This window comes from Drosophila bipectinata, chromosome XR (assembly GCF_030179905.1).
Source record: "Drosophila bipectinata strain 14024-0381.07 chromosome XR, DbipHiC1v2, whole genome shotgun sequence".
Taxonomy (NCBI): domain Eukaryota; kingdom Metazoa; phylum Arthropoda; class Insecta; order Diptera; family Drosophilidae; genus Drosophila; species Drosophila bipectinata.
The window spans coordinates 15,137,882-15,161,774 of NC_091735.1; the positions used below are offsets into that span (position 1 = coordinate 15,137,882).

At 40.0% G+C, this 23,893-nt stretch overlaps 5 protein-coding genes across 7 annotated transcripts in view; 1 reads left to right on the forward strand and 4 right to left on the reverse strand.

The window, feature by feature from the left end:
- Positions 1 to 23,893, forward strand: part of goe (gone early) — a 45,645-nt gene that overhangs the window by 19,552 nt on the left and 2,200 nt on the right. For all 3 annotated transcript variants that reach the window (XM_070283174.1, XM_043213207.2, XM_043213208.2), the window contains exons 4-7: positions 64 to 228; positions 22,295 to 22,558; positions 22,873 to 23,024; positions 23,092 to 23,219. In XM_070283174.1, the coding sequence (XP_070139275.1) occupies positions 64 to 228; positions 22,295 to 22,558; positions 22,873 to 23,024; positions 23,092 to 23,219 (709 nt within the window). The remainder of the gene's footprint in view (positions 1 to 63; positions 229 to 22,294; positions 22,559 to 22,872; positions 23,025 to 23,091; positions 23,220 to 23,893) is intronic.
- Twdlalpha (Tweedlealpha) lies at positions 246 to 2,650 on the reverse strand. Its single transcript, XM_017242620.3, has 3 exons — positions 1,798 to 2,650; positions 868 to 1,666; positions 246 to 794 (listed from the first exon to the last, which is right to left on the reverse strand). The coding sequence occupies exons 1-3, from the start codon at positions 1,810 to 1,812 to the stop codon at positions 472 to 474; spliced, it is 1,137 nt and encodes a 378-aa protein (XP_017098109.2). The 5' UTR covers positions 1,813 to 2,650; the 3' UTR covers positions 246 to 471.
- On the reverse strand, positions 5,506 to 8,311 carry TwdlZ (TweedleZ). The gene has a single exon (XM_017242553.3). The coding sequence runs from the start codon at positions 7,065 to 7,067 to the stop codon at positions 6,447 to 6,449; it is 621 nt and encodes a 206-aa protein (XP_017098042.1). The 5' UTR covers positions 7,068 to 8,311; the 3' UTR covers positions 5,506 to 6,446.
- Positions 11,678 to 12,729, reverse strand: TwdlY (TweedleY). The gene has a single exon (XM_017242535.3). It carries the CDS (start codon positions 12,624 to 12,626, stop codon positions 11,877 to 11,879), a length of 750 nt encoding a protein of 249 aa, XP_017098024.1. The 5' UTR covers positions 12,627 to 12,729; the 3' UTR covers positions 11,678 to 11,876.
- Positions 18,023 to 19,706, reverse strand: TwdlX (TweedleX). The gene is made up of 3 exons (XM_017242547.2): positions 19,604 to 19,706; positions 18,818 to 19,541; positions 18,023 to 18,566 (listed from the first exon to the last, which is right to left on the reverse strand). The coding sequence occupies exons 1-3, from the start codon at positions 19,616 to 19,618 to the stop codon at positions 18,268 to 18,270; spliced, it is 1,038 nt and encodes a 345-aa protein (XP_017098036.2). The 5' UTR covers positions 19,619 to 19,706; the 3' UTR covers positions 18,023 to 18,267.

Consider the following 23,893-nt stretch of genomic DNA (forward strand, 5'->3'; position numbering starts at 1 on the left):
AGCTGGATGGACCTGCTTTTTCACACACTTTTGTCATTTTTCACTGACTTGTCTCTCCTACAGAACTTAATGAACTGAACCGATTTATATCCATGCTGCCGAACTCCGGGGAGGGAGCCTACTCCGTCGAGTCCACGGTAACCAGCTTGTACCGCAGTTGCCGAGAGATCGACTCCCTGGACAAGAGCCAGTCGGATTTGTTGCTGAAGCGGGCCATCAAGTCCGTAGGTAAGTTGAAGATCCCTTCTATAAAGGGACAAGATCATTAAAGGTTAAAAGTCTTCGGGTTTCCTGTTGATGCTTTAAGTTTCCAACAAAGTCCCTCCCCAAGGATCGCAAGTCCTCCATAATTATTCTTCTATTTCGTTTAAAGTTTATTCAGGTATTCACAAAAAAAGGCTATTTTCGCTAAGTATTGCATTACTGTACAGAAAGAATTGTCTCTAAAGATGAGCCACTGCAGTGAGCAGCCTATTTGCCGTTGGGTGGCAGATAGGTGGCACTCTGGGCGTTCTTGTGGGCCACAATGGTGGCGCCGCCGGAGGTGCCGCCGGTGACCGAGGTGGTGTAAGAGCCACCAGTGGATCCAGAGGTGCCGGTGGTGTAGGAGCCGCCAGTAGATCCAGTGCCGCCCGAGACGTACTGAGTGCTGCCCGAGGTGCCAGACACGTACTGAGAGCTGCCAGAGCTGGCGGCACCAATAGCACCACTGTCCAGGATTCCAACCACCGACTGGGCGGGAGCCACTCCACCGTCCTGGTGCTCCGAGGTTCCCTCGATTCTGTCGTACTCGGCTGGGGGAGAAATGAGAGGTTACTTGGGGGTTCTAGGCTTAGGAGCGCCCTCTGGTCTAGGTCGGGGACTCACCCTGAATCTGCTGCTGGGCGTGGGAGGCCTCCGCGTCGGTCTTGTACTTGATGAAGAAGACCTCGGGCTTGCTGGGCACGGTGGGAGCGGGGGTGGCAATGTCGTTGACCTCCAGCTGGTTGTCCTTCTTGCTGAGCACGTAGATGACGGTCTTCTCCTCCTTGGGAGCGTACTCGGCGGAGAGCTTGACGTTGGCGTTGCTGGAAGATGGGGCCTTGATGAAGACGACGCGGTAGTTCTTCTGGGGGCGTCCGATCACCAGGTGCTTAGTCCTCTCCAGGTTCTCGTGCTCCTCGGGAGCGGCCACGGTGAAGAACTGCTTGTGGATGAGGGGCTCCTGGAAGCCGCGCTGCACCTCCTGCTCCTGCTGCTGCTGGTAGCTGGGTGCCTGGTAGCCGGACAGGGCGCCGAATCCGATGTTGGGCGAGGGCCCGAAGCCGGTGAAGGAGCTACCGCCGGAAGTGGCGCCGCTGCCATAGTTGGAGCCGCCACCATAGTTGGAGGAGGAGCCAGTGGAGTAGCTGGCGCCATGACCGCTGCCCCCACCGCTGGTGTAGTGGGTGACGGTCTGGGGAGCCTGGTAGGTGGAGCTGCCCACCAGGGAGCCCACGCTGGCGCTTTGGAAGGCGCCGAGGGGTCCATAGGAGGCCACCGAGTTCTGGGAGTGGCTAGGGGCAGTCAGGAAGCCGCCGCTGCTTCCGCCGCCGGAAGTGGTGGTGGTAAGGGAGCCGGAGAGACCGCTGCCATAGTTATAGCCCTGGGGCTTGGCCTGGCTGAGAGCCGCGAGAGTGCAAAGGGTCTACAGTAAAAAAAAATAAAAAAAAAAATTAATTCACTGTAAGGTCACTGATTGATTTTGTGTCTCTTTGGTTGGGTTTTATCCTTTGGTTGTGTATATCCTGGACTTGGTCCTGGCACTGGCCAACTCACCACAAACAGACGCATGTTGAGTGGTTTTCAGTTGTTGGCTTAATGATGCCCTCCCCAGGTGGACGATGGCCTTTTATACACTGAATGTTTTGGTTCCGCCGCTTCTCACTCTCCACTATTTTTCTATAATTTTTTTCTTACCCTCCTCGCCGGTTTAATTAATTGCTCAATTATTTCGCCTCTACCTACCACACCATACCATACCATAGCGTACCTCTGAAAAAAAAACCTCTGACATTTGACTTGTTTGTTTGTTGCCTTCTCTGTTGCTCAGCGCCCCTCTCTGTCACGCTTCCTTTAATGTGACCTGTTGTCCATCGATATTCGAATTTTTTTCTTCGCGGCTCGATCATAAATCATAGTCGAATAATTCGCCGGTTTGCCAACTTGATCGCTGGTGGATCAGTTTCCAGCTTGAGTGTTTTCTTCGCTTCGTTTTCAATTTCGACAAAAACACACGAAATACGGTTGCATTTTTTCCGTTTTGTCGCATTGTCTCGCCTCGATTATCATGTCCCCGCCATTTTCAAGTTGAATGCAAGATTTTGCATAAAATCCTCACTTGATTGATTGCTCATTTGCGGTTTATCAATTATGACCGTCCGCTCGGCTCATGGAGCGTGTTTGTGACTTAATTTGGTCAGCATTGAAGCAGTCAGCACGTTTCTGGGGCTTTCAAGCTTCGATTTTGAGGTTTTAGAACGTTTTTGGCTATTTTCTGTCATGATTTGCTTAAGATTGTACTTAATTATTGAAACAATATTTCAAATCCTGGTTCTCACTTTTTTTTTTAAATGGCTGGAGACTCTAGTTCTTAATTGATAAAAATGGAGGTATACTTCCCGAAATATTGAAATATTTTTGTTTTGTCAATAGTTTTTCGAAAAGTTATTCATTTTTGTTTCAGAAGGTGCTAATATGAAAAAAGGAAGGAAGGCTATAGTCAAATTTCCCGGCTAAATGATACGTGGTACTTCTCTATTTCTCTCCCATTTCTTTATATAACTAAGTCTTCAACAATAAAAAGTACTGGCACATTCGACCAATTTGATTCCAAATTACCACCACAATGGTCAGGAATGTTTGTTATAATATTTTAAATTTGTATTATAAATTCTAAAATATAGAAATTTGAAAAAAATGGTTTATTTCAAAAAAGGGTCGATATACTCTTAAAATAAAATTTTTTTTCATACTTTTCGGGGTATCGGCACAGAATATTGAAACAAGACAGTAGGGAACCCGAATGTACTAAACTCCTGCTCGATTTTGCTGAATTTAACTTTCTAGGAAGAACTAGGACTTTAAAATAAGAAAAAATCATATATCATTTACCCAAAAGTATCTTTATCTTTTAAATATCTTATCTCACAAACAATTACTTTTCCTGACAACAAAAATTTGATTAGCTTTAACGACAATTAATTTACTTCATTGGATCGAAAAGATTCCTTCTTCCCTTTAAATATATTGGCAATAAAACCAAATGTTAATTGGGGCGCTCTTGAAAATCATTCAATAAGCCCTTTAAGCTATTCAGAAAGTTCCACCACATTTTCTGAAATTAAATAACATAATAATATTTTTAGGCCCCCAAAACTCACAGACTCCGCGTAGATTAGAAGACTTCTTCAGAAAGCTGGGTGGGACCACGAACCGCCACAAGTAGAACCTTACGAGCACATCAGAGATCTATACCAAGATCCTTGGCGGCAGTAGTAGTTGCGAGAGGTTTTGGCCACAAAACATTTACTTAAATTCCATTCCACTTTCATTATCAAATACACTTTTATTGTTTAAAGAAATCAAAAGTGCCCTTTCGATTAGAGAACTTTCTTCTTCAGTGCTTTCGTTTTTCGCCCCAAACTTCTGTCTCTGAAAGTCCGTCTTTTTTGTGGCTCAGTCTAAGCAAAGATGTATTAAAGTATAGTTTACATATCGTGATTGATGGAAGCAATTTGTTCGCTGTCTGCTTGAGCAAACAAATGGTCAGAGGAATTTATTCAATCTCCTTATGGTTCTTTTCTTTTCGACGGTGATTTTTCTTGATTTTTTTAATAATTCTACATGTTTGGTTCTTGGAAGAGAACCTGCTTCCGCGATGGGACGTAGTATGACGTATTAAGCCATTGTTAACAAGAGCTTAATTATGTTGGAAAGGCACTGCGGATTGGCAGCTTATTATATTTATTTTTAACTGGCCAAAGGCGCAGTAATTTATTCCCATTAGATTCCAAAAAGCTATTAAAAATTGCCAATACAGTGTGTATTTCTGTGGCTGCATATTTTGCATACTCCCAGGTCTAAAGTCTACAGTCTAGACTATAGAGTCTAGAAAGCCCGCAACAGTGCTTGGATTGGCATACTTTATTTTAATTATTTTTTATAAAAAGTTTCTTAATTTATGCTTTTTATTTTTCGCCTTGCTCTCTGATTCGATTTTAATAGTGCTTTAATATAACATTTTTGCATATTGGGTTTTTTTTTGAATACAAGACCAAACTAGTTGGCTCTTTATTGTTGCAATACCACTTCAATTATTTGTTGGGCTTCTTTTCATAATTTCCGCTTTGATCTTCGGGGGCTGAGCAAAGTTTTGACAAATCTTTACCGGCCCATAAATTATATCATTACCGTTGATAAGCTTCAAGTGGCGGCATCGGCAAACAAAGCTGTTATTTCTCTGAAAATTATACGAAGTACAATATGCCCTATAAAAGCAATACCCGGTACTTGGGATACAGTTACAGATGATAGATTTTTATAATCTTGAGAAAATCTTAAAAGCATTGGAGGTCTTAAAATATTGCTAAAATTTGTGAATCAAACATATGTACGGTTTCTATAAACACCAATCCCCAATTTGTCAAAATAGTACCGGACATTAATAGTCAAACCATTTTATAAAAATGTCTAGGTCTACATTTTTTTTTAGGAAACCCGCCAATAAAAGAGTATTTAAATATGTGGATAGTTGTCGTTGTGTCATGGTCTATTTTTAGTAACAGCGACTAAAAGCAGAAATTCCAAAACCACAAACCAATGGGCGAAATTCCAAATCAGCGACCGAGTGTCTCTTGGTGCCGGCTGATGAAAAATTTTAATATAATTGCCATAATTTGAATGCGTTTTGGGCAGGGCCGTTTTAGGGCCATTGTCTGTGTTTGCGCTTTTGGCCAAAATATCGAACGTGTGATTTATGCACTGCGGCATTTCGGCCACCTTGAGATGACGAATACCACACATCCAATACAATACAATATGTTATAAAATATTTTTCAAAATAAAGGTGCGCTCAGCCCTCTGATGGCTTAGAACCGAACCTTTGTATTTCAGTTTTCGGATCTTCGGAGCCCCGACCTTGGCGAGAGCCACTGATTGCCTAACATTTTCGAGGGGGGGGGCTTGCTTTGTTTAATTTTTTGGCAAACCCCTAAGATTAATTGCTGCCAAATTGTTGCTGCTGCCAATCAAAAAAAGGTCGCCTAGTTGATGCCCAAAAGTGGCCTGAACCGTCTCCGATCCGAGGAGGCCAACAACAAAATCCCATTAATTAAATGCAAATGCAAATAAATCCAAAGAAGATAAACTGGCCGGTCCGCGGAGCAGAGACATATCATAAAAAAATGCATTGCCGTTTTGCGGTTTCTTTTTTCGGTTGCGACTTGCAAAATTTATGCTGATTTGGATTTTGGTTGACTGTTTTTTTTTTAGTTTGACAAATCTTTAAATAGAAGCTTAGATTCTCTGAAATTTTCGTAAAAAAAAGGCTATGAACCAAAACTATAATCCTTAATTTCAACAGAATAAGCGGTTAGTAGAAATAATATTCTGGTGCTTATTTTGATGAATATATCAGATGTTGGAATACTGTTGGCATAGGAAAAATTTTTAATTATAATTATTTTATAATTTGTATTTTGCAGCATGCAGTTTTAAATACACCATTTTAAAGTTATACAAATCAGAAAAAATATTACCAATGCTACTACATTTACATACTATATTTTAATTATTTTCTTTAACTATTTAAATTTGGTATTTTATTTAGACACGATGTTTTATAAGTTTAAAAATAACTTGTTTAACAAAAAATAGCCAACAAGTTCTTCTCTTAGTTTTTACTACAAACCATATCATTGATTTAATTAACAATTTACTCTCCCTTATTAAATTAAGTTATATTTTGTGTGCTTCTAATTTTTTACACTTTTTAATTCCATTTATACTTTAATCACAAAAGAACTAATATTTCAAAGAAAAAACCAATAAGCTCGTCGCTTCACTTCTTGCAAATTCCTCTCCTTCGTCACAGGGTCAAAGCACTTTTGCAAATTTTTTTATTTGCAAAAAAGAAATAATAAAAAACACGCACCAATCTGATATCACCAAAAACATAAAAAGAAAAAAAGTTTGCCAAAATTATACAACAAAAATATAATTAAAAGAAACCATTTTTATTTACGCGTTCGCCAGCTTTTATGATAAATTCGTATCTGGCTGTGGAAATGGCTTATCAATTATATGCAAATAGCATGGAATATTCAACGACTGGCGGATACATCTGTATAAATTGTGAACCCTAGGGTTTGTGGGTTGTGGTGGGTTTTGGCAGAAAAAACAAAAAAAAAAAAAAACAATATAAACTGTCAGTAAGATCGCTCCACTGGCGCCAACAGCGTTGAAGTTGGCCTGTCATAGTGATAGCCCGGTGACGCTGGCTGCGGCTGGTACTGGGGACCCAGGGCTCCAACCACCGACTGAACAGGTGCCACATAGGGGGCTGCTATCTCGCTGTTGCCACCCAGGGTGTCGTACTGGTTCTGGATCTCCTTCTGGGCGGCGGCCGCCTCCTCGTTGGTCTTGTACTTGATGAAGAAAATGTCCGGCTTCTGCTCCGACTGGTGCCGTTCCGGCGGCGCCACAATGTCCGCGGCCTCCAACTCCGGCTGCTTCCTGGTCAGCACGTAGATGACGGTGCGCTCTTCCTGGGGCGCCACCTCAGCAGTGTACTTGACTCGCTCGCTGTGCGCCCCCGGGGCCCGGATGAAGATCACCCGATAGTTCCTTCGAGGCTGGCCAATCACCAAGTGCTTGGTCCTCGGCTCCGAGTCCTCCGGGTCCTCGGCGGGGGAGACGCTGTAGAAGTGCTTGGTGATGATCGGCTCCGGGGCAGCGGGGTTCCCCGGCGGCAAGTAGGATCGCGATCCCTGGCCCAGCGCCCTGCCGAAGAGCAGCGTAAGGGAAATTAGCCAAAATAAGTGGAACATTTCGCGGTTTCTAAGAGACTGTTTGCGAAGCAGCCCCTGGACTCTACTTTTAAACGGTGATTTGTGAAAATTTGTGAAAAGTTTGTGCCAATTAGCGTTTTCTTTGCCATTTTCCAGCCGCAGGTCGCCAATTAGGGCTGCCGAAACAAAAGACTTAGGCAACGAACTTGCTCGACAAAAACGCAAAATTAATTGTGCATGAAAATGGGGGAACAGAAGCTGCAGGTCTGGGTTTTTATGAGCCTTTTATTAGAATTTCGTAATTTTACGAGGCTTTGTAAACTTTTTATTAAAAAATAAAAAACAAATTAATTAAATCGGACCAAGTTTAAGGCCCTTTAGCCCTGAGCTTGATTAATGTTATTATTTCTTTAATTTTGTGTACAACTTTCGTTTAAAAGATGAAGTTTCCAAGAAACTTTAAAACTCGTTTTTCATTTTCTCGGCCCGTAAGAGTTCACGACCCGAGAACAACCTTGAAAATGATCAAGAAAACTCGATTACCCAGAACCGGCAGACCCAGAAAAATCCCCCAAACAAATTTTGGAAGCTCCAATAATTAATTCTGAGGCATATGTGTTTGAAGATACAGGCAGACATGATGTGCCCCCCAATGTTTTGACACGACTTTTCGTTATGCTCTTTTCACATCTCCAATCTCACATCTCGGGTCGGCGATTTGCAGATCATTTATCATCCGATGGTTTTTGGTTTTCTATTTTTGGGCGGGCTCACTAAAACATTAGATATAAGAGCCAAATGCCAACAAATGTATTTAAATTCAACGCCCTCGCCTCTTGACTAATGGTCTCTGGGCCGAGCCAAATAATATTGTATTTAGCGCCAGTTGGGTCTGTATTTTGGCCGAACTCTGCTCTTCAGTTATTAGGATCGCACAGCCTCGATGCTGATTAGTAGATTAATTTCGACTGGGCTCTGTTTGTGGCTGGCTCGTCGCTGGCTGCTTGTTGTCAACAAGAGACAATTAAAATATCAACAATGCCCCGGTATTGGGAACTGGTTCGATTGTCTGCGCCTTGCCTGCGTTTGTGTGTGCATCGGATTTGCATAAATTGGTGAGTAATTCCCACACTTTCATGTCGCATTTAAGCAAAATGGTACAGCTAATTTGATTTATGCTCGCTTTTATTAAGAAAAATTGCGCCTAGCTCTGGGTATGAAGATGTTATGGCTGTGTCTTTAATCGGGTTTGCCTTTTTTACAAGGTATTTTTCTTTTGTTGGGGGAGGTCAAGCGATGTGCGTATTGGCAATGGAGCTAGATTTTTACGCGGGGGTCTGGGCTTATTTTACACATCTATATTGGTTATTTTCTTAAAAAATATTTGGTCTTTTTGAATATTTCTTCTTAGGGTTTTTTAGAAGAATATAACGATGTCTTTCTGCTAAAGAGATTTTAATGCCAAATTGTTATAATAAATGTGTGCCACAACCCAGATCCAAATAACCAAAAAAGTTTTGGAGACCAGAACTTTCTATTGTTCTGAAAATAAAACCTTCCTCAGTAAACATAACTATTTTGACATTCGAAATTTTTGCCAAAAGCGTTGATATTTCACATTCTAGAGCCAACTGAAATATATCATATGAAATAAATATTTTCTTCCATTTTATTAATACTTTTATTTCATAGTTAGGTTATGATGGAATACCTATACGGTAGTCTCGTCGACAAATCCATTAAAAGTCCATTAAAAAATGACAGATAAGTGAAATAGTGTTTAATAACAAGTGTGCTGTAAACCCTTAAAAGGTAACCAAGGTTTAATTTCGCCTCCTACAATAAAAACACTTTCTTTAACCACATTCCTTTTTGATTTTTGATTAAAAGTTTTGGTGGTTTTAGTTTGAGTACCGAATATTTTGTGGTGCTGGAATATTTTTATTATAATCTACAGTATATAAAAGCATGGCTCATTTCCTTTGTTGCTCCATAAACTTAATGTCTCGAATGAACTTGCAACAAATATTTGAATAAAGTAATTTTTTCACACGTATTAAAGACTAAATATACAATATTTTAATTTAATCGTTTATTTTCTCTTTTTATACCCTTGCAGAGGGTATTATAATTTTGTCCAAAAGTGTGCAACGCAGTGAAGGAGACATCTCCGACCCTATAAAGTATATATATTCTTGATGAGGATCACCTCCTGAGTTGATATGAGCATGTCCGTCTGTCTGTCAGTTTCTACGCGAACTAGTCACTCAGTTTTAAAGCTATCGACGTGAAACTTTGCACACACCCTTCTTTCGTTTGCACGCAGTATATAAATCGGAACCGACTATATCCTATAGCTGCCATATAACTGATTGATCGGAAATGGTATAACATTGGTGTTTTTTTTAGCAAATCATTACGACATGCCAAATTTCATAAGGATCGGCCGACTATATCCTATAGCTGCCATATAACTGAACGATCGGAATTGACCCAACTTTTGTGTTTTTGAAGATAAAAAGCTGGAACTTGGTACAGATTATATTTTTGGTCAGTTTATCCTACCAAATTTAATAACGATCGGCTGACTATATTTTATAGCTGTCATATAACTGAACGATCGGAAATGGTTTTTGGTAGAAATACCAACATAGGTATATTTGAAGATAGAAGTTTGGGACTTTTTTTTAGATTTTATATTATAATAAATTGGGTTATATTATCATATGCTCATAAGGATCGGCCAACTAAATCAGATGTTTGCGATGTTGTATATCCGGTTTTAACTGCAAGGGTATATCAACTTCGGCTCCGCCCAAAGTTAGCTTTCCTTTCTTGTTTCAGTTAAAAACTCTTGTTCTAACTGAAATCAATACCAAATTTTTACACGATCATCAATAAGTGTCATACTTTGTATTTGTTTTCTTAACATCTTACTACACAGGCCTTTAATTTTGGATTTTCAGACTTATTTTCAAAATATAATGATATTAACACTTAAACGATTAAAACGATAAGCCTTATATTTAAACAATGATTATAGTTCATTCACTAACTTATTTTACTATCAGTGATTATAATTAATATATTATTCACAAATACGTTATCTAGTTTTTTTTTATTTTTACCTTAAATACAAGATTTATAATCACTCTAGTGGATAGAGTTATAGACCTTATATCTTAATTTAATTACTTTCTAATGAAATCCTAGTCCATTTAATAATTTGATAGATTGATTACGATAAAAAAAAGCTATAATTTATTAACTAAAAATTGACGCCCTGGTTAGAGGAAAGAAACTTATTTAAATCAAAGCATAGTATGCAATTCTAAACCAAAAAGTTCACTTTCAATTTCGTTGCAAAAAAACGTAACTCCTCGAGCTCATTTTTCATCGCCTCGGCCACTTGTCATTTTTGATTTAATGGCACAAATTACTTCCATTAGACCGCAATTAATAATTGAAGAATAGCCAATTCTCGGACGGATTACCCCCTTCCTTTGTGTACTTCCCGCGTTCAATTTCACGACTTGTTTTTGGAGACTTGGGGGTCCAATAGCTCCGATCCGACATTAATCAGCCCCTGGCCTGGCCGCCCCGGGTGGCTCCGATCCGAGTTTATTCAGCGTCAGTTTAATGGCCCAATCAGAGCAACAAAACCGGGGGTCGGCGGACAAAAAAAACGAGGAAAAAGCTAAACAGAAATATAAAACTCCACTATTTAATTAAATTTGATGAGCTTATTTTGATTTCTCACTTCATTTAAGCTAATTTCTGGTGGAAGTTTTGACGGCAGCCGCGTTTTTGTTCGTGTTGTGGCGCCTCGATTTTGATTCCGATTTGGATTTATATTTGGATTTGGATTTGGATTTCGATTCGGATTTTGACATATTGAAATGCGAGTGATGATTTGAATATCGGGAGAGACAAAGCCAAAGTGCCTGGGCTGTGGCTTTGATTTCGACTGGACTTGTATTTCATTTATATTTCAATTCGGCTGACGTTGTCGTTGCTGAAACATTTCAACTTATTTATAGGATTTTTATTAATTTATTTATTTTTTCTAAACGACTGACCTTAGCCTAAAGCGTAAAAGCTGTGGCTATTTTCAAATTTGTTTTATTTTTCCTTATGAACAGAATTAATAGAAATGACGGTATATTTGCATAATATTATATGATATGATATATGAAAAAGGGAGAAATAAATTCAAAATTAGAAGAAGTGCTTTTATTTGTTTTTTAATTTATATTATTTTAAGAGAATCTTAATATTTTGGCAACAAAACAATGTTCTCTTCCTGAGCTTATCTTTGCATATAAGGGTCAGTGCCAATACTTTGTAGGAAGAAGTATAGTATAATAGTTTTATTAATAAAAAAAAATTAAATATTTTCTTTTTTGTAAAGAAAAAGTAAATATTTAAACTTTAAATTAATATTTAATATTCTCCAGTTAAGTTTAAACTTTAAAGATTTGAGTTTAAAACGCTCTTAAGTTTGGAAAAACCTTCGTATTTTACTAAAAAACATCACTTTTCTGGTATTTTTAGCGAAAGACTGGGAGCAGTAGTTCTCAGTTTTTGGAGCTTTACCAATTTCGGTAGCCCTTTTAATTAAAAAACAACTTTTTAATTATTTTTTATATAGGCTTTATTAACAATTCGATGTAACAGAAAAAAAAAACAAAAAAACAGGCTGATTTCTTAAAAATAAGCAACACAACAAGGGTCGAGAATGGGTAGTTCCTTGGTTTCGTTTGGGGGTTTGGGGACTTGAGGATTTTTTGGGTGAGGGGTGCAGGATTGTGCAGGGGGGGTGCAAGGTGCAAGATGGGTGGTAATCCTCTAGTGCTTCAGGAGACTGGGGAGGTACTGGGCACTGGGAGGACGGTTGGCGATCTGCCTGTAGTTGTAGCTGCCGTCGGGGTTGAGGCCGTCGAGGCTGCCGATCACGGAGGTGATGGGGGCGTTGTTGTCCTCCTGGTACTCGTTGGTGCCGCCGAGCTTGTCGTACTGGCCCTGGATCTCCTGCTGGGCCTGCTTGGCCTCGTCGTCGGTCTTGTACTTGATGAAGAAGACCTCGGGCTTGCTGGGCTGGGTGGGGGCCGGGGTGGCAATGTCGCTGGCGTCCAGGTCGTTGTCCTTCTTGCTCAAGACGTAGATGACGGTCTTCTCCTCCTGCGGGGCGAACTCGGCGGAGTACTTGACGTTGGCGTTATCGCCGGCTGGGGCCTTGATGAAGACGACACGGTAGTTCTTCTGGGGGCGTCCCAGCACCAGGTGCTTCACCTTGCCGTCGTTGCTGTGGTCCTCGGGGGCGGACACCAGGTAGAACTTCTTGTTGATGATCGGGGCCTGGGTGGTGCTGGCTGGGGGCAGGTACTTGTCGCCGCCGCGGTGTGGGGCAATGCCTCCGGAGATGGCGCCAATGCCTACGGGGCTGGAGCCCACGCCGATGCCTCCGCCGCCGCCTCCCAGGAATATGTCCTGCGATCCCGATCCGGAGACCAGGGGCTGCTCGTATCCGTACTGGGGACGAGCCAGGGCCAGGGTGGCTAGAGCCAGGCAGCCGACAATCACTTGTTGAATGAACATGGTCGTGGGTGTGTAATCCTTGGTTATCCTTAGTTAGATGGTGGAGTGCTTGAGTAAAGCTGCTTCGTTGACGGATTGCTGCGAGGCAATGATTGCATTTCGGGGCGCTCCACTTGTCTTAAATATGCTCTGATTGGCCCAGTGCCCACGGCCCACTGCCCGGGCCTCTGCCGGCGTCGCAGTTTATGCAAATGTCACCGCTCGAGATTCAAGATTCAAGATCTCGATTTCAAGACTCTGAGCCCAAGACCTAAGGTGTTTCGCCGCCAAGTCTTTGGGCCTCTTTTTCTCGGCTTCGGACTCGGACTGACCTAAAATTTATTCAAATTAGAACGATCGACTGCTCGAGCGATGGAGCGATGGCTCGAATGCTTGAATGCTCGAAGCGGCTTACATTCAGACACCGCAGACTTCTCTGACATTGAACTTGACTTCACAATGGATTAGCGAATATCTAAATATAAGTCTGCATATGTCCTCTGGCCAAAACTTTTGAATGGCGCCTCTAGTAAATCGAATCTCATTAAACGGCACATCGTCATCAACCATCCATCCAACCACCCATCCATCCATCTGATCAGATCCATCGGAATCATCTGCCATCCTAAGCCTAAACACGTTTGCTGGGTTTTTTTCCCCCTCGATCGGGTCTGTCATTAGTTTCGGGCCTATTCGCCCATCATTTAATTTGCGAATATCTATAACAGTTGGATTAATTAGTGTGACTTGAAGCCACAAACCATAAACGATTCGGATCGGATTGTAGCTTTCTGATTTCGCCAGTTTCTTTGGGGAAGAAAACTCTCTTATCTGGATATCATATCGTAAATATCGCGTTTGTTCTTATATAATAATCTTTAATACTTACCACATTTACTGAAAAATACCCTTTTTAAAAAATAACCCTAATTAGAATGTTAAATTGGATTAAAAAAAAAAAAATACACAAAAAGTTGATCTTTTTAATGATAGTATTTTTATATACATATCAAATCTTATCCATATATTATTATCCAATATCATTTTTTTATTTTAAATAAAATGTAAGTACATTATATTATGATGTATGTATTCATATTTTTAGAATTTTTTTTCCAACTTGTTTTCTTTATTAAAATATACTATAATTATTTAAAAAACTATACAATTTTTTAAGACAAACTATACTATTAAAAAGAATAATTTTAGCGGTTCGAAATTAAATCTAGAAAAGGACTTGTTTTGTGTTAAGATATTCATTATTTTTGTAAGTCTTTTGTCTAAATTTGAGATTTAAAACTTCGATTGGTATAAAAAAGTCTAAGCTTCAGCAAAATTAGACGAAAAACGTTCTCTTTGAATACTCTCTTTCCACTCTTTCTCCTCTTCCAATCTCCTTAATCCCTTTTGAAAATGTAAATAAGCCAAAGTGAATCATATTATGTATACTTTATGTATCACCAACTTAATCTTCACAGTTACATATAAACTTCAAAAAATTAAAAAAAATACAATCAATTTAAAAAACTCTTTTTATGCATTTTCTATTAAAAATCTATTAAAAAAAAAAAAAAAAAAATTAGATTATAGATACAAATTTTAAGCTATTCTTAGAAATCCCAGCTTGTTAAATAATTTGTCAAGCAAAATGTTGAGCCGAAAAACTGAACTGAAGTCTTTTTCTAAACCCAATAAAGGAAATAAAGTTAAATAGTAAATATAATTTTCAATTCTTCGGCTATATATAGTAGCCTCGTCGCGCATACCAAGGCATTCGGTTCGTTATTGTACTTTTTATTAAACAACAGATTTACCTTCTAAATTGGCACTTGAGGGTATAAAGGATTGTGAGATATTAGGACATTTAAGAAAGGACACACAAAAAATAAATATCAATCTTTGCAACGATTCAAACATGCTATTTCATACTAACTCTTGTTTTCCTAAAAATGAATAATAAATTATAGTAAGTCTCTGCACAGAGTTAAATAAAAACACAAGAAAGGAAAGCTAACTTCGGGCGGAGCCGAAGTTTATATACCCTTGCAGTTAAAACCGGATATATATCGCAAACATCGGATATAGTTGGCCGATCCTTATGGGAATAGGAATATATAATCCAATTTATTACAATAAAAAATCTAAAAAAAGTCCCAAACTTCTATCTTCAAAAATACGAAAGTTGATATTTCTACCAAATACCATTTCCGATCGTTCAGTTATATGGCAGCTATGGGATATAGTCGGCCGATCCTAATGAAATTTGGTAGGTTGGATCAACTGACCAAAAATAGAATCTGTATTAAATTCCAGCTTTCTATCTACAAAAACACGAAAGTTGGGTCATTTCCGATCGTTCAGTTATATGGCAGCTATAAGATATAGTCGGCCGATCTTTATGAAATTTGGCATGACGTAATGTTTTGCCAAAAATAGCTCTCTTGTCAAATTTGAACTCTCTAACTCTAAAAACACCAAAGTTATACCATTTCCGATCAATCAGTTATATGGCAGCTATAGGATATAGTCGGCCGATCCGGGCCGTTCCGACTTATATACTGCGTGCAAAGGAAAGAAGGGTGTGTGCAAAGTTTCAAGACGATAGCTTTAAAACTGAGAGACTAGTTCGCGTAGAAACGGACAGACAGACAGACGGACAGACGGACAGACGGACAGACGGACATGCTCATATCAACTCAGGAGGTGATCCTGATCAAGAATATATATACTTTATAGGGTCGGAGATGTCTCCTTCACTGCGTTGCACACTTTTGACCAAAATTATAATACCCTCTGCAAGGGTATAACCAGACCAAAATGGATTATAAACAAGAAAGGAAAGCTAACTTCGGGCGGAGCCGAAGTTTATATACCCTTGCAGCTAAAGTTGGGTCATTTCCGATCGTTCAGTTATATGGCAGCTATAGGATATAGTCGGCCGATCCTAATGAAATTTGGTAGGTTGGATCAACTAACCAAAAATAGAGTCTGTACTAAATTCCAGCTTTCTATCTTCAAAAACACGAAAGTTGGGTCATTTCCGATCATTGAGCAGCTATAGGATATAGTCGGCCGATCCTTATGAAATTTGGCATGTCGTATTATTTTGCCAAAAATAGCTCTCATGTCAAATTTTAACTCTCTAACTCTAAAAACACCAAAGTTATACCATTTCCGATCAATCAGTTATATGGCAGCTATAGGATATAGTCGGCCGATCCCGGCCGTTCCGACTTATATACTGCGTGCAAAGGAAAGAAGGGTGTGTGCAAAGTTTCAAGTCGATAGCTTTAAAACTGAGAGACTAGTTCGCGTAGAAACGGACAGACAGACAGACAGACGGACAGACGGACAGACGGACATGCTCATATCAACTCAGGAGGTGATCCTGATCAAGAATATATATACTTTATAGGGTCGGAGATGTCTCCTTCACTGCGTTGCACACTTTTGGACAAAATTATAATACCCTCTGCAAGGGTATAAAAAAGTCTGTTCTGTACACAATACCCAAAGGATCTTAAATAGACCATAATTATCAAACACTACTTATATTTAAACTTTAAAAGAGCTTATACTTTTTTTTGTTGAAAACACTCCAGTACTTCAGATGCACTCCAGTTATGTATAGGCTTGGCAACTGTGGTATGCTTGGCAACATACATAACTGGAGTACATCTTGACCAATCGATTTAGTGAAGAACAAGGGACTTAGTTAGTTGCTCAGTCATAAAACCCTTTGAAAAATAAATTTTTGAGTAAATGGTAGGAATACGATTACTCTCCAGACCTCCAGACCAAGACCTTCCAAGAGTTCTGTAAAAGGTAATTCGACCGTATTTTGGGCTAATCAGGCGAGACAAAAGGCAAATGCAAATGCATTTTCCTGCCTCGCTTTCAATATCCGGAGAGACTAAGTTTGGGCCTAAATCAGCCAAAGCCAAAATCGGCAAAAAGACAAAGCCCCTCGGTTCGGTCACCGGTATTTCCCAGCGTCTCCGAGTGGTCCGAGTGCACCGTATAAGGCGATGTCATCGCGGAATCGATCGCTGACTCAGATCTGAGACATATTGTGTTTTGGATGGAAATCTAGATTCACATTCACCTGATCGCCCCCTTGGAGGTCGCAAAATATGGCCACAAAATAAAAACCAAGAAGATGAAACATAATTTGGTGGCAAGTGTGGCAGGGCGACTGATTAACGCCGGCTCTTGAATGGATTTACGACTTGGAGATGGATGACAGAACATAAACGAATAAAACTGATTGACAATTTGGCGACAAAAGGCCAGGAAATATGGCCAGCCACTAATGCATTCTAATCGATTCGGACTAATTTAGCCATTAGAGATCGGTGGTAGATCGGAGATCGAAGATCGCATATCTCTGCTGTGGATTATGGAAAACCGAACAAAATGATAATTATCAATTAGGCATTCCATATTTATAACCCGAAGCGATCGCTTGCTGTGCTGAAAATTTATGTAATATTTTATTGATGATGACAGTAATAGAAATCGAATCGAGGGACAAATCTGGCGCGGTGCCTAGGCAGTATCTCTCAATCTTGAATCTTGAGTCTCGGGTCTTGGAGATTCAAGATCTGAAATTCGAGGGCTACCGTCGTTTGCCGTTTGTCTGAGTTGTTGTTTCTTTTATTTAGTAGGTGTGATTATCTTTATGCAAAAGATGCTGGCTGCCGCCCCATTGATATGCAGATATCACAGATCTCAGATACAGATATAGATCCTGCTCGTACAGTGAGAGATATGCTGGGAACTATCTCTACCGCGGGGGACTGCCCGAAAAAGGGCGTCGTAATTGATAATAAATTTGTTGGCGCCATCGGTGTCCATCCATCTGGGACATTAGATGTCTCCTCCTACTAATTTCTCACTTAATACTCTGTGGTATTTTAATGCGACTTGCATTGGCACTGACTGACCTTGGGAGGCCGCATTTTCAATTCCAATTCCGAATCTGAATCCGAGTTGAGTTTCTTTAAGTCGCTAATTTATTTATGGATCGGCCGAGTGGTTTCCATTTGAGTCGAGTTTCTCGATCTCGGTTGGCTGTTCGATCAGGTTGGACAATTATGAGCAGCTTGCCAAATACTTGACGCTGTCACAAACATAGATTAGCTTCAGTTTCAGATTCGGCTTTTTATTTTATTTGTTGGTGTTTTTTTTCGGGCAGGTGATGAGAGGGCAGGTGGCTGCTTTGTGGGCTTTCCGATTTCCGACTATTCCGATTGTGCAAGCTGCAATCCGGTGGAACGGGTAGGTAACCCAGGTGATGGGGTCAAAGGGCTTGCACTCCCCTCGATCTTGAGCATTCCAGTAAAGTCTGGCTTTTTGGAGAGTCTTACTTTAAATACTCCTCCATCTTCCATCCAAAATAAAACCGCAAGCTCCTCTACATTTTTTGAATGCCTATGAAAACTCTTATATTTTATTTAAAAAAAAAAGTTCTTTACAAGAAGTATCTTGCCGATTGCAAGAATCTAAGTAGAATAGAAAAATCGCGCAGGTCTTCCCGGCGGCACTCCACTGCGATAGATCCCAAAACCGCGAGGGCATTGGCCATCCAGTCCCGAGTCCGCCGGGGCTCCAACCGAATCGAATGTCCTGGCAGTGGATGGAGATGTGGCTGGGAGGCGGCCTACTTCCTGACCGGCTTCACGGGCAGATAGGTGGCCTGGGCATTGGTGCCGGTGGTGATGGTGCTGATCACCTGGCGCTGGCTGCCCTGGGCATCGAACACTCCCGAGGATCCGGATCCGGCGCTGTAGCTGGCATCCACGCTGGGCACTCCGCCGGTGCCAACGATGTTCAGGGCGCCGCTGGCATCGGTGACCACACCGGAGGCACCATTATCGCCCAGGCTGCCAATGACCGAGGAGACGGGGATGACACCCTCGTTGCTGGTCTCGGAGCTGCCGCCCAGAGCATCATAGTTGGCTGGAATTGAAGGGGAATTCGAGAGATTATATAAAGGGTTTTCGGGAGAATTTCAGGGGAAGGCTTATTGGAGAGTTGAAGGGTAAGCCTTTCTGTAACTTTTGAATAGAAAACTAAGAAAAGGGAAAGACTTGTTTCAGACTGGATATGAAACCTTAACTAGTTGGGTTAACTAACAAACCCAATATTACAACTACTCTTACCCCAAAGACTACCCTTTCTTTGGAGCGTACATAGAAGAAAGAACTCACCCTGAATAGTCTGCTGGGCATGGGCAGCCTCCTGAGGCGTCTTGTACTTGACGAAGAAGACCTCCGGCTTGTTGGCCACTGGACGCTGAGTAACCACCTCGGCGCTGACGTCCAGGGCGTTGGACTTCTTGGAGAGGACGTAGATGGCGGTCTTCTCCTCGACAGGAGCCACGTTGGCAATAATCTTGGCCTTGCTGGTGGTGGAGGTGGGGGCGTTGATGAACACGACGCGGTAGTTCTTTTGGGGACGGCCCACGTTCACGTAGCGGACGATCTGCTGCTCGTCGTGGTCCTCGGGGGCGCTGTGGATGTAGAAGTGCTTGTTGATCTGGGCGGGCTGGAAGTTGGCCAGGTGGCTGATGTAGGACTCCTGCTCGTTGTAGTTGATGGTGGGTCCGGGCTGGAGGCCGGCCAGTCCGATGCTGTCGCTGGCGCCGGCGGCTCCCACCTGGTAGTCCGAGGAGCCGGACTGGTAGTTGCCCACTCCTGAGGTGACCACGGAGGGAGCCAGGTTCAGCTGGCCGATGCTGGGGGCGGAGCTGAAGTAGTTGCTGCCGGCGGCGGTGGGCTGGTACGAGGTGGTCACCACCGGGGTGCTCACCACCTGGTTGGCCACCAAGCCACCGTTGTAGCCGCCAGCCTGGTAGCTGTATCCCGCCAAGTGGCTAACATCCGGACGGGGGGCAGCCAGTGCGCCGCTAATCACAGCCAGACAGGCCAAAACCTGCCCATCAATTCCACGATTAACAATTGAATTCGGGAGCAGTCCTCCAGAGGTGATCTTACCACAAACTGCTTCATGATGAAATCCAAATGAACGAGAAATGACGGCGGAGGAGCAACTGTTGCCCTGGAGCTGCTGCTTCGGATTGATATGGTTTCGCCGGCCAACTGTCACCTTTTATACAGAGACCTTTAATTGAAGTTAATTAAAGTGGTTTGCAATAAATCGTTAAAAAACTATAACATCCCCAGATCGAAAATCCATCTTGGCGCAACTAAAAATCCGGCTAGCACGGCTGTCTCCCGGCTTTGTTTTTTTTGGGTTTCTTTCTTTCGATACAGATTGCCGCAAGTGCTAATTGGTAGTCTCAACAAATATTAAAGCAAGAAAACACAATCAGTTTCTGTGTCTGCAGCGGTTGGGTTTTTGGCCTTTGGAAGTCATCCGGTGAAATGATGAAACCGCATAGGGAGTCACAAGCTAGGCGCCACCCAGGGGTCTTTGAGGGTTGGCTGTGCAATAGTTTGTGAAGACTGCGAAGGTTCTTGGGGATGGGGTTGCTGTGTAACTTACTCCATAATCCATTAAAATCCATATAGATAATATTAACTTTTGGTTACTTTCATATAATATCACAATATAAAGTTAGTAATGTAAAATCAAGAATATCACAATATAAAGTAAGGAATGTAAAAATCAAGAATACTAACAAGCTAGGCGCCACCCAGGGGTCTTTGAGGGTTGGCTGTGCAATAGTTTGTGAAGACTGCGAAGGTTCTTGGGGATGGGGTTGCTGTGTAACTTACTCCATAATCCATTAAAATCCATATAGATAATATTAACTTTTGGTTACTTTCATATAATATCACAATATAAAGTTAGTAATGTAAAATCAAGAATATCACAATATAAAGTAAGGAATGTAAAAATCAAGAATACTAACTATTTTGTGATTTTTAAAATCCAACTCATAATAATTACGTTCCTTAATACCCTCAAGTAATTAAACGATCTTTTAAGGCTTGCATTAGCCATTTATTATTTCTTGCTTGTATTATTTCCTTATATTTAAAAACAGAATTTACACCTTCTGACACCTAAGATTTAAATTTAAAAATTCACTTTTTTGCGTCAAATTGCAAAATCTTTACCATAGGTCTACATAGGCACTATTTGTATGCTCTTTAAAAAATAGTTGAAATATTTTAAATTTTAACAAAAGTTAAATAAAACCAATATCTTTCAATTAATAATACCTCTTAAACTTTATTAAACAAATCTATATTTTTACAAAGAAAAATTTCAGTGACAAATGTACATACATAAAACCACATAGAAACATCTTTCATTTTGGGAACGAAAATAATCGTATCTTCTATATTCTTCTTCGTATCTTCTTCTTATTCATCTTATACAAATATCGAACATGAGAAAAATAAATATAAAATTAAATTATGTTAGAATAACTAACAGTTATATTTCTCATTTGTTACTGTAAAATAATTCTAAACTAATAATCAAAGTAACTGTTGCAGAAACATTACTTTTAAATGTACACTTCTACACTTTTAACCTACACTTCTGAAATGTTTTCCTAATGTTTGTGGAATGTTTCATAAAATGCTTCGAAAATGTTTCAGACAGATTGGACAAAGTACAAAAAAAATTAAGACTTTTTTAAATTATTTTGGTAATGCAAGATATATTTTCTATGAAATATTTCTATGAAAAACTACAGAAGATTACTATGACCTATTAAATATTTAAAAATAAAGATTTTGGAAAGGTTTTAAAAAGATTTCGTGCCGGGTGGGTATGTATGCAACTGATTATACTGATGCTGTATTCTACTGATCTCGTCACTAGGATATTATGGTATTTGAAAAGAGTTATTTTTTTAACTCAACATATTAAAATGGATACAAAAGCAACATAGTATATCTTATTTGAACGTGTAACACCCCTTGTTGAAGTTTTTTTTTTATTTATTTTATTATACTTTTTTTGAAGTGCATTTTTGATAATTTATTTTATGAGAGTCTAGTCTTTGGTTTTGTCCATCTTATAAATATTTTGTAAATGTTTAAAATGATATAAAACAAAGCATATAAGAAATATAGTGATACATTGATCCAACAACACTACATTTATACATATAATGTATAAATACTATATATTACTATATACTATATTATATAAATACTAGCATTCGTTACTAGCATTTCGTTTGGATTGTCATCCCAATCTTACACATTCAAATGGCTACAAAATCCATTTAAAACGCTTCATATATATTTTTTAAACTTTTAACTCCCCTTTTTGGAAGTGTTCTTGTAATTCCACTTCAAACTTACAACTTTAGTCACGGGTTATTTTGTTTATTACATTTTCGGTCAGTTTGGTATTTTATGATTGCAAAAGAAGTCGCTGGACGAACAACTGAGCGCCCTGGAAATTTCAAACAACCAAACATTTTAGCGCCTTTAATTGTCATAAACCGGCGAAACAAAGCCATAACAATATAAAACCGTTTTTTGACGCGGACTTTAATTTTTATATAGACACGGATCTATGCTTTACGATATATAATATACATGCAACTGATTTCTTGCCAAACTTCATGGACTTTTGGTTCTGGGGAATTTCGATTAGCAACCCGTCTCCGACCGCCGGGGATCTCCCCTCGGAAATAATGAACTAGAATTGGTGCTAATAGTTCTGGTCATAATCTATATATACGTTCTTGATTGCAGGAGGATGGCAGGCGTTCCGCGACTCCAAGAGACTTCAGGACTGGGACTACAAGAAGGCTCTGCCCCACATCCACACCAAGTACGGAATATTTCCCTACTACAGAGTGAGTGTGGAGAACGGCTACAACCATCCCCACGACTATGTGATCACCCTGGACGAGGGCGAGATCGGTCTGCCGGACAAGTACTTCTATGGCAGCGATGTGGACGAGGAGGTGGTCCGGGGCTACAAGCTGCTGCTCAGGGACTTTGCCATAAATATGGGTGAGCTTAACCCCAGCTTGAGCTTTAATAGATGTATTTATTAATTTAATTAATTAATTTTAAAATAAAATTCAGCCTGTTATTAATGCATTAATTAAATGGCGTAAAAGATGCGAAAGTAGAAAAACTTAATTTCATTAAGACATGTATTAGCACCATTCTACTTTTTAATTAAAAAAGACTTTTGGCCTTTCGGGCTTGCTAGTATGATATAATTTTGGATATAAAACCAACAACTTGTAGAGCCATTTCTTGTATAGCCTTCTTGTATGAGCCTAAATATAATAATCTTAATAATAATGTTCCTTTTGCAGGCATTGTCTCCCGGGAGGCAGACCTCTTTGCGGATGACATCTTCCACTACGAGAGGCGGATTGTGAAGCACATCGAGGATGCGAAGGCTTCGGGCGATCGCCAGCTGAATAAACTAATGCGTTTGGCGGATCTCAAGACCACCGCTCCTTCGGTAAGCTAACAAAAGTTTAACAATAAAATAAATAAATGAATAATTTAAATTGGACATCCCTTCTCAGCTGCCCATCTTGGAGTCTCTGCAGACCATTTTCCCCAAAACTAAGATCACCGAAGAGACCGAAGTGCTGGTACGAGACGTTGAGGTTTTGCATGCTTTGTCCATTTTGCTCTCCACTTCGGACAAAAAGTGAGTAGGGCTAAAAAATAGTCATCACGACTGATTAGGGTACTTTGTTGAAATTATAGTTTTAGTAAAAGTTTATTTTGTTAAAAAAATAAAAAAATGTACATATTATTATAATATTTGTATATGTTTTATATAATATAAGCCTTTGAATCTAAGTCTAAGTCGAAGAGAAAACCATTTAATAAAAATTTGTATTATCTTTGTAAGATTAGGTCGAATAATTCCTCAATTTAGTTAGGGCATAGTCTCTAAGGACCAATTGAACTCTATTAATTTTCTCGAACTTTTTATTAACTTTTAACTGAAAGTCTTTTAAAATAATCTTGCACCACTTATGACAACGGTTATGACGGTTTATACTAGAAAACCCCGTCTACTTCGACCGTATGGACTAACAGGTTTCCCACCCAGCTGCTTGGCTAAATGTCTGTATCCTATTTTAGTCTAAGCGCGACACCTCCGAGATGCCTCTATAAAATATATTTCCTTTGGTAGGTAGGAGGTAGTCTAGACACTGTGGGGTCCTTAAATTTGATAGGTAGTCTGGGAGACAGTAGATGAAGTATTAGTAGAGAGACTCTACTTGAAGATGAAGATCTTTGTCCCTACTATCACTATAGTTAATTTATTTAATTTAATTTTAATTTAAGTATAATAATAATTTAATTTAAGTC

Coding starts and splice junctions, on each gene's coding strand:
- Twdlalpha (XM_017242620.3), bottom strand. Junction 795..867: donor CGCCCAGCAGCAGATTCAGG/GTGAGTCCCCGA, acceptor TTTCTCCCCCAG/CCGAGTACGACAGAATCGAG.
- TwdlZ (XM_017242553.3), bottom strand. CDS start 7,067: ATGTTCCACTTATTTTGGCTAATTTCCCTTACGCTGCTCTTCGGCAGG.
- TwdlY (XM_017242535.3), bottom strand. CDS start 12,626: ATGTTCATTCAACAAGTGATTGTCGGCTGCCTGGCTCTAGCCACCCTG.
- TwdlX (XM_017242547.2), bottom strand. Junction 18,567..18,817: donor TGCCCAGCAGACTATTCAGG/GTGAGTTCTTTC, acceptor CTTCAATTCCAG/CCAACTATGATGCTCTGGGC.